Source organism: Thamnophis elegans, chromosome 1, assembly GCF_009769535.1.
Source record: "Thamnophis elegans isolate rThaEle1 chromosome 1, rThaEle1.pri, whole genome shotgun sequence".
NCBI lineage: Eukaryota > Metazoa > Chordata > Lepidosauria > Squamata > Colubridae > Thamnophis > Thamnophis elegans.
Window position 1 is genome coordinate 70,363,553 of NC_045541.1, and position 9,760 is coordinate 70,373,312.

At 39.2% G+C, this 9,760-nt stretch overlaps 1 protein-coding gene across 5 annotated transcripts; it reads right to left on the reverse strand.

Annotated features, from left to right (window-relative positions):
- Positions 1-714: 714 nt before the first annotated feature.
- Positions 715-9,476, reverse strand: VPS37C (VPS37C subunit of ESCRT-I). 5 transcript variants are annotated; one of them, XM_032222174.1, is made up of 7 exons: positions 9,404-9,476; positions 8,660-8,736; positions 7,725-7,780; positions 5,024-5,139; positions 4,767-4,938; positions 4,038-4,120; positions 715-2,967 (listed from the first exon to the last, which is right to left on the reverse strand). In XM_032222174.1, exons 4-7 carry the CDS (start codon positions 5,114-5,116, stop codon positions 2,230-2,232), a joined length of 1,086 nt encoding a protein of 361 aa, XP_032078065.1. In that variant the 5' UTR covers positions 5,117-5,139; positions 7,725-7,780; positions 8,660-8,736; positions 9,404-9,476; the 3' UTR covers positions 715-2,229. The 5 variants fall into 5 exon arrangements, with proteins under 5 accessions (XP_032078065.1, XP_032078075.1, XP_032078085.1 ...); XM_032222184.1 differs by having other exon boundaries at positions 9,391-9,472; XM_032222194.1 differs by lacking the exon at positions 9,404-9,476 and adding an exon at positions 9,217-9,358.
- Positions 9,477-9,760: the final 284 nt, after the last annotated feature.

Here is a 9,760-nt window from a genome sequence, read left to right on the forward strand (position 1 = left end):
ATACAAAGAAAAAAAAAGAGAAGCTGAAGAGGAAGCTGATGGTCCAAATAAACAGATGTGGGAAAATGTAATGTAAAAAGAAAAAAGCTGCCTATGAAGAGATGAATGGGAACAGTGGAACCAAAGATGCAAGGATAGAAAGATTTGGAGAAGTCTAGTGAGCAGTTTTCGTGTAAATTGCAGCTTTTTCCTTTTCTATCTTCCGTCTCTCCCCCCCCGCCCTCCATTTCTTATTCCTTTCTACACTTTATGAGGTTGCTTAGCTAGAAAGTGTCATGTCATGGATATATATATAGATATGAAGTTATTACATATTAGATCAACGTTAGGAAAAATTAGTGTTAAATGATAATTTAAATTATTATTGGCTAGGCAGTAATGTATATTGGAAAGGATATAGAGAGAATGGAGAGACAATAACACAATAATAAATGAGGAAGAAATGAATCATGAAAATTAAAATTTAGAGAATAGAGATGCTTCAATGTTAAAAGAATTGGAGATGAGTTAAATCTATTGGTCTATGGGGGGGGGATATGGTCACAAAAATATATCTTTAAGAAAACTAAAGGTCAGCTAGCACAAGAGTTATGAACCTGTGAGATAAAAATGAAGCCTTATTGATACAATATAAATCAAAGAGAACATGTTGCGAAATTTCAAGTATAAATTAACTGCAACCTTATTTCCAAAATCCATAGCCATACAATTCTATACAGTTCATCAAATTTTATTATCGTAATCAATTACATATATGCAATTTCTTCCATCAAGCCTGAAAGTCAGTCAAATCTATTGTTCATTTTTTAAAATATAAATTACAGACAAGCAAGAGGATAAAGTGCTTAGCAAAACTATTTTGTTTTCCATTACATCTCCTGCATTCTATTAAAAGCCAGTGTTTCTTCTTCTCAACCAAAGTGGAACAATGAGCAAAAAGAAGGGAAATGCCTCCGTTTTCTACATTCCCTGTAAAATTAAAATATTAAAGAAATGAATCTGGATATGATGGAAACGACAAATCCAAATTCCTGAGAAGGTTGTCACAATCAATAATGTAGGTAGGACATTACTTCATTTATTCTCCAATATAAAAAATGCATAGTGATTTGGCTTTCTATTAGTCTATAATGCTAGCCAACTGCCAAGCAATGCCAAGATCACAAGTTCCTTAGGTCAAACAAAATCATAAAAGCAATTGTCCACATGCTACGTATGGACTGAAGAAGTCATGGCAAGTTTTGATTCATGGTATGAAATCAAAAAAGTGCAAGGTATTTAAGTGTTATGGAAGAAAAGGAGAATCCAAACAATGGCAGATTTTTTTAAAAAAAAATGCAGTGTGGGATGAGAAGCACCTTGTGGACTTTGTGGAAGCTCTCGTCACAAATTGCAAAATGGGTGGACAATGAGCATAACTGAGCAGAATAGTTTTGGCCTTTGGTGCTGACCTCATCCATTGTTGTTAATGCAGTTCTATGAAGAAACATGCTCCCTTAGACTGACAAGGGTTCTCCAAAGCTTCCGTATGGGAACATCCAGCAGCAATTGTTTGGTAATCTGCTGTGGCTACGATCACATGAAGACTGACTGACTTACTTACTTACTTACTTTCTTTCTTTCTTTCTTTTTCTTTCTTTCTTTCTCTCTCTTTTCTTTTTGTTTGTGGAGTTAGAAAACATACTATTCCTATCAAGGAGGTATGTCCTAATGCCAGGAGAAACTTTAGACTTCTTTAGAAAGCATGTTTTATATCAGAAAGGCTTAACTGATTTCTCAATCAGATTCTTTGTAAGAATATAGGTATATCGAACTTTTTAATATATTTTAATATACTAAATTAGAAAACTACACACACACACACACGCCCCCACACAAAACCAGATCCAGGTTGCTGTCAATTAAGTCTTCTTTAAAGAGCTTAGCAAGCACAGTGCCATGATAAGAGCTCTGGGTTTTTGTATGTATTTTATACTATGGCTTGAACTGAATGTCTGGTCAATACTGATTCCATTAAGGCTGCCTACCTATACTTACAAACAGAACCATCAAACAGTGGCCTTCCTTTACAGTTCTTAACAGTATTATTCCATCATTTATTCCATCAGTGTAATGCTTATGTATATATGTTTCTCAGGATGCCCCTCCCCAATTTTCATCTTGGGGTTCATTAGCTAGCAAGACACCATTTCATCAGCTACCATGTAAAATACTGCCTGGAAAGCTGGTCTAATATCCAGACCAAGTATGGCCCCGAGGGGGAAGAGGTGGTGGCAGATACCCATAAGATGGAGCTGAACCTGGAGGATATGGAGGCTGGGAGGGAACAGGGAAGCCAGCCGCTGAAGATTGAGTGGGGTAAGGACAATGTGGTGTTCCTCCTGATGGAAAATAGGGAGGCTGCATAGGCTGAGGAAATCCTGGTGCTACTGATGGAGCCCTGAGAGAAGGCTGTGGATACCCTGGTCCAGAAGATGGTGTTCTGGATGGAGACCAAGAGTACCTGGATGAAGCCAGATCACCTGTCTGAGGCTGGGGTACTGGATTACTTGAAGGAACAGATGGGTATGGTTGATATGGAAATGGGGGCTGGGCACTTGGTTGAGAGGAAGCAGCATGTCCCACTGTAATTGGTGCTCCTCCAAAGGAGCCTGGCTGGAGAGCCCCATGAGCTGAAGGGCCTGTTGGAACACAAGGAGATAGACCATAAGGTAAAGGAAAAGCTGGTTCCCCAGCTGAACGCTTCTGTGGCTGCTGATTTATAGGTCCAGAAGGTACATGGGAAGGAGCCTGGTGGTTAAATTCATTATCATTTGCTGGCTCTGGCATGGACTGAGATTTTTGCAGCACTTCTTGAAGTTTTTCCACTTTTACACGTCGTAGATGAGATAATTTCCTCATGGTAGAAAACTGCTCAAGAAATGTTTCCAAAGGCAACTCCCCCTCCAGGAACTTTTCAGCCATCATCTGGAATGAAAAATAAATTAAAACAATGTTTCCATCTGCATCAAAGGGAACATACAGATAACCATTTATTTGGTGACCGTTCAAAGTTGCAGGAAGTGGTATTTACAATTAGGCTTCAAAGTTTCAGCTGTCCCAGCATCCTCATGGCCACGTGATGATCTGGGCATCTGGCAACCAGCTTGTGCTTACTTTGTGGTTTCCCCTGCAGGCTCCCATAAGTGAAGCCAGCAGGGAAGGTCACAAGTTGCTCGGCTAAGTGTCTCCCAAGCTAAAATGGTGTGGAATTGCTTAGCAACAGAAATGCCAGCCCCAATTACCATCAGACCCCAAGTACTATTGTATTCTAATTCCCCGATGATAAGACTTCCTTAACCAAGCTATTCAAAATCTCCTGAAAATTGTAGGATAATGCAAGAAAAAACTAATGGTTATTCTTTTCCAATTTACAAAATAAAAGGAAGAAGCTTGAGACTTAAGTTAAATGGATGAAGAATTTGAGTAAAAGTTGCAAGTTCTGTAAATTTCCTTTCATTCCTAAATAGCACAGAGAACCCATTTCCTGCTATATTTTAGTCTGCACTCCACTCATCCTTAGGTGACTAACCTCAATTAGACTCCCAAGTAAAACTTTGCTTAGGTGAAACAATCCCTCAAAATAGATGAAATGCTGAGATGAGATAACAGAACACCTCCTTTTGATGCCTCACTGAATTTACTTGAAAACTAGTAAATTAGTTGCTATAGACATAGTGAAAGATCAAAAGCTGGTAAAAATACTGATTTATTGCAAAGAAAATACCTACCAGACCCAAGGAGGAGAAGTTGAGGAAATATACTCCATTTCTTTCATCACTAGCCCAGTGGAATTTTCAGATATAATGGATATCAATTTCAAGGGTAAATAAGGGATGTATTTAAGGGCCATATAAAGATCACAGGTATTTGCTTGTGTTGTATAACAAGGACAAAATGTGGAAAAGCTCAGCTAGACTGACTTTTAAAGTTTAATTTCTGTCAATAAAAACAATTAAAATAATTTATTCTCTCTGGAATTTAAATAACAGACTAACCTCAGATTCTTCTTCAATTTTGAGTCCTTCCACTTTCAGAAGATTTAACAGGGTATCAGGCTTTGTTGCTGCTGAGAATTGCTCTGAGAAAAAAAATAGACACTAAAAATTAAACAAAAACACATCTCTCTTCTTCTTTTAATTTCAATACAAGCACCAGGTCCTTACATGGAGGCTATCAACTTCTAAAAGAATTCTGTTGCTTTAAGACAGTGGTTCTCAACCTTTGGATTGGGACCCTTTTGGGGGTCAAATGACCCTTTCACTGGGGTCGCCTAAGACCATCGGAAAAAAACATATTTTCAAAAAAATACAGAAAACAAAATAATTTTATGGTTGGGGGTCACCACACCATGAGGAACTGTATTAAAGAGTCGCGGCATTAGGAAGGTTGAGATCCACTGCTTTAAGAGCTAGTGTCATGGAATCTGAACCCATAACCAAGAAGGAAGAGGGGAAAGTGATCAATTAAAACCAAAACTCTTTTACAAGTGCAGTTTTTGAGTAACCAGATGGTCACTGACACTATAATGCTGTGCAGGCTTGACCACTGGGTGGTATCAACAAATGCATCCAGATGAGACAATGTCAACCATACCCTCTTGCCATTCTATGCCCCAAGACTAAGATGAAAGAAATGCAAAAAAAAAAAATCTTGGCTAGATAAAATCTATTGGCTAATTCTATTCCACCTCTATCCCTATCAGCCACAGCCATCTGAAAATTTACCCAGCTTTGACTTTTGCTCCTCGCATCGCTCTATCAATTTTTGTAGATCTTGATATCTGTCGGAGAGGTTTGCACGTCCTGTTTCTAGGGGATCCTGGAACTTCAGGTTTTGCTCCGCAAGACTACGATTTGTGGCTAGAGCCATCTCCCTTTGCAACTGTACATTCTGGACCTGAATGAATGAAATGTTAGGCAGATGTAGTTCATTTAAAAAATGGTTTCTCTCTTCAATAACTTCCATATTTATCAATGATTACCTCATCTGACTCCAATGCCAACCGTTCAATCTCTTCTAAGTTTTCCTGCAGTTCTTTCAATTCATCTACAGTCTTGTCTCTGAAGGTCTCCATCTTTTGGGAGGGTTCATCAATTCCTTTGGGATTAAGAGAAAAAGAAGATGAAGTACTGTATATGTAGGTAAATATATCATACAAACTACTGTTTATCCACTTTAAAAGAGGGACCAAAACAACTGGAGATAGATGCAAGAAAGTATAATTCATTGGCATACAAGAAGTATAGTGATCCTTGGGTTCTTTGCCAAAGAACTGCAGAAGAGCCCCAAACAAACAACATTGCAGATTATACAGTTTTGGTATATCTATAGTAGAAACGAGAAAGAAAATATTGTAAATCACAGCCTGACCTTTACAGTCAGAATATAGCAACTGATAATGTCATGGGGTGAGCTTATTACGATCTGACCCAATGCTTCTAAATTCTGCATTCCTGCCAACTTCTAACATAAACAATATTTTATATACACACACACACACATGTATGTATGTATGTATGTATGTATGTATGTATGTATGTATGTATGTATATGTTTTCTCCCTCTCATCTCTGGGAATTAGCTGAAAAAACGTTATGCTGAAGCCTAAGCAGGATTTTGCATGGAGCATTTTCAACCATCCCCCTGAGTTGAAAAGACTCCCTCTGCCAAAATTCAAGCAGAATTTTCAGCCAATGAGGATTTTCAGCTTCAGAGAATTCAGAAGACTGAAAATCCAATCAGTTTCGAGGACCTTGTACACTCTCCCCATATCTCCTCGCACCCTATCCCACCCAGCAGAGTCTCGAGTTTGCAATCTCCTGCCAGCTTCCTCACTGATTTGATTGTGGGAAGCCAGCAAGAAGTTGCCTCATCTAACAACCAGGGCATTCACTTAACGACAACCAGGACTGCTTGGATTGCTGTTGCTAAGCAAAGTGGTTGCAATTTAAGACTGCATTGCTTAATAATAAGAGTTCCTGGTTCCCATTATAGGTCAATGACTATTTGTATGATTATCATGAAGATCCATGATTGAATACCTGTTCTGACATTCCTGAGACAGTACAAAGCACAAGCTTAGTCCCCAAAACCCTCTTTTTATTTCAATGGCTGTGAATTAGTCATTCACAGCCCGTAATGAGTCACAAATAGTTTGTAAAGAGTCCGACAGAAGTCTGCCAAAGTCTTTTGGGATAAGGCTGCTAAGCACTCACCTTTATCTCCCTTGAAACAATACTAAAGACCTAACTGCCAATTAGCTTCCTGCAAAGGCTCATGTGCCTTTGCTCCTCCTCTATGTCTTATGGTAGGGGCCAATCATCTCCAAGCCTTACTCCTGAATTGCCCCTTTTGTCTTAACTGTTCTTCCCTTCTAGCAGCTCTATGCATGCACGTACTGGGAACAGGCTCCCCCTGTTCCTCTGCCTCGCTGATGTCCGACTGGAGGCTCCGGAGGCAGCACATTTTAAATGCTTTTACTTGTTGTGAGCCGCCCAGAGTCCCTAGGGAGTGGGTGGCATACAAATTCTATTAAAGTTTAAAGTTTAAAGCACATAAGTCCCAGATGGCCCTGATCCCCTCTCTGCCTCTGACCCAGAGCCCTCATCCGAGCCTAACCCAGACTCCATGACTGGCCTATGTTCCTCCTCAACCTGCTCACTGCCGATTCTGCTGCCAGCTCTACAGACCGCCAGCAGATCATAACAATACCATAGAGCCCGGGCTTCCAGTAAAAAATACCTCACAGGATGGGGATAAATGAGAGAGCTATATAGACTGACTTAAGCTCTTTGAGAAAAGAGGAAATATATCTCTAACAAATGAATAATATTCCTAAAAATGTAACTTTCCTCTTCAGGAAATACAGGTAGTCCTCAACTTATGATCACCTATGGAATTTCAGTCATAAATCATTGTGATTATAAGTCAAGGCACCACGTGACTGAACTTGATTTTATGAATCATAAAGCAAGTCACTGTGGCTGTTAACTGAACCATTTGGTTGTTAAGCAAATCCAGAATATCCAATAGGCATTTATTGTCATTTTCTAAACTAGCAAAAAACATTGCAAACCATGGTCACATGCCTGAAGGACATTGATACTGGTCATAAATGTGAGCCAGTTGCCAAGCACTCAAATGTGATAACATGACCATGAAATGGGGCATATGTATATGGCAGTTGCAACTTTGAGGGTGGGTCATAAGTAACTTTTTTGAAGTCCATCATAACTTTGTACAGTCATTAAACTATCAGCCATAGTTTGAGGACTGCTTGTATATTTTGGCAATCAAAATCCTTATTATGAAGCATTAATTTCAAAAGGAAATGACATGAGGAAAGAAAAATAACTATAGAAAGATAAAAATGTCTTTTAAAATAGCCATGAAAATATAATCATGGATCACATATACTTTAGTCTCTTTTATTTAACTCCAACATCTCAAGCTCTTGTAAACTAGACGATAGATAGATAGATGATAGATAGATAGATAGATAGATAGATAGATAGATAGATATAGATAGAATGATAGATAGATATAGATAGATGATATAGATAGATGATATATAAGCTGGAAATATTGGAGTTAAATTGAGATGTATATTAAATAGATATTAAAGTGAGATACACACACACACACACACACAGCATCTTACGCTCTGCTACTGATTGTTCTACCTTTGATTCAAACAAAATGTTTCACAGACTTGTTTCTGAAGAGTCACCATCAGTATCTGGAAAAAAAAAGCCAAGTTTCTATTCGTTTCCATAGTTCCCAAAGTGAATACTAAATATCCTCTGGCTAAGGAGTTAATATAAGTAATAATTGGGTTGTTCTCTCTTTATTGAACACTAATTCTTACTTTATGAGTAATGAATAAAATGCTTTACATATAACTTGAAAATGAAAGTGTGCTTTCTGACAACTTGTTCGTGCATAATATAATTAATATTTTCAAGAAAATGTGTAAGTCAGAAATAGTTCTTTTAGTTCTTTTTTTAATAAATATTTAGCTAACATCTCCAGATCTTCTTGTATGATATTTAACTATTAATCACAGTTAGCCCACTGCAATGAAAAGACTCTTGGAGGCTTACATAGAACACAAATCAGGTAAATTTTTCCTGTTATAAAATTCCATAAAAAGAACAAAAATGAAAACCCACCAAACATAAAAATATAAAAAATGAAAATAGAAATTAAAGATAGGATTAAATCAGGACAGCGCTTTCTCATATATAATGATACAAGTACAGGACCATTTACTCCTATTTACCAATGCCCTTGACCCCAAAAAGGAATTGTCTAATTGGAAAAGAGGAGCCTGTAAAATCATTTCCTGTGCAAAATATATTTCCGTTGTGTCAGATGAATCCTTTCTACAAGTCAGTATTTTCTACTGATACGTCTGTCACCTTATAATTTTGAAAATTATAAAACTGGGAATAACTTTTATGGTACATTTGAGAATAGCAAAAGAAGAGGAGTCAGTTATCAAGTACCAGTAGAAAAATGACATCTACAAAACATTAATTTCCATGGAAGTTGCTCTTTATACTCCTTATATGCTCTTTATAGTATACTTTATACTATATGAAGCAAACACAAATACCTCAGAATGATGCCACTGCCAAATCTCAAGTGCCCACCTGGGGTCCAACAGGGGATGAAGGGCAGATAAATTTGGTGCTGCATGAGATAAATGACAAGAGACCTTATCACAAACTAAGCATAGTATTATACTCACTTTCACTATAATTTTAGTGACAAATTACAGTACAATAAAACAATTGGCACACCTCCCCCAAGCCTATCAATACACTCAAAAGAACACAATCACCCACCCCCTTTTTAATGTAAATTAAACATTTACCCTGGAAACTGTTTGGTCACTGATACAGCCTTGCCCCAACCTTGCTGCATTACAGCAATCTACTACAACCCCCATAATTCCCAGTCAGCCCGCTCAATCCTGGACTTGCATCTGGAGGACCCCAGATTGAGATTCATTGTAAATCCGACTCTCCCACGAAGGGTTCCCCCCCTGATTCAGCCCCGAGGCTGCCGTCACAAGGGTGGGGCCTTCCAGAACGGAGCTAACGCCGGTAGCCTCCCTAACGGACGCGCGGCGCTTGGAAGGGAAGCATTGTTTCCCTCCCCCCTCCCCACCCTGGCCAGCTGATGCGCGCGGGACTGCCAAGCGCGGGGGGTCCGGGAGGCGTCGCGCGGACATCCAGCGACCCTCCACCCGCTGAGAGGGTCGTTCCAAAGAGGAGGGCGGGGCGGGAAGGGGGCTTTCCTCTTTTCTCGCGAGAAAGGCTTCCAGCGATTCGCCTCTCTGACCTGAACGATGTACCTGGGAGAAGCCGGGAGAAGGAAGAACAGAGGGACGTAACTCCTGTAATGCCGTCAAGTGAAGTTTCCGGGAGAAAGCCGGAAATTGCGTCCGCTCAATGGTCCGTTCAGGTTACTACCATGAACGTATGGAGGAGCGGGGGAGTGATTCAAAGGTTCTTATTACCCGGAAAGGAGATGGTTTAATCCGCTGACAGAGGCAACGAACCGGCGCTCTTTCAATTGAGAAGCCTTTGTTTTCAGCCGCGTTGTGAATTAGACAATTTGAAAATTGGTCTCTGTTCCGCGGATCTCTTGTCTTAAAAAATAGAGGCCTGTTAAAATGCAATGTAAAAATATGTATCGCATCCAAGATACG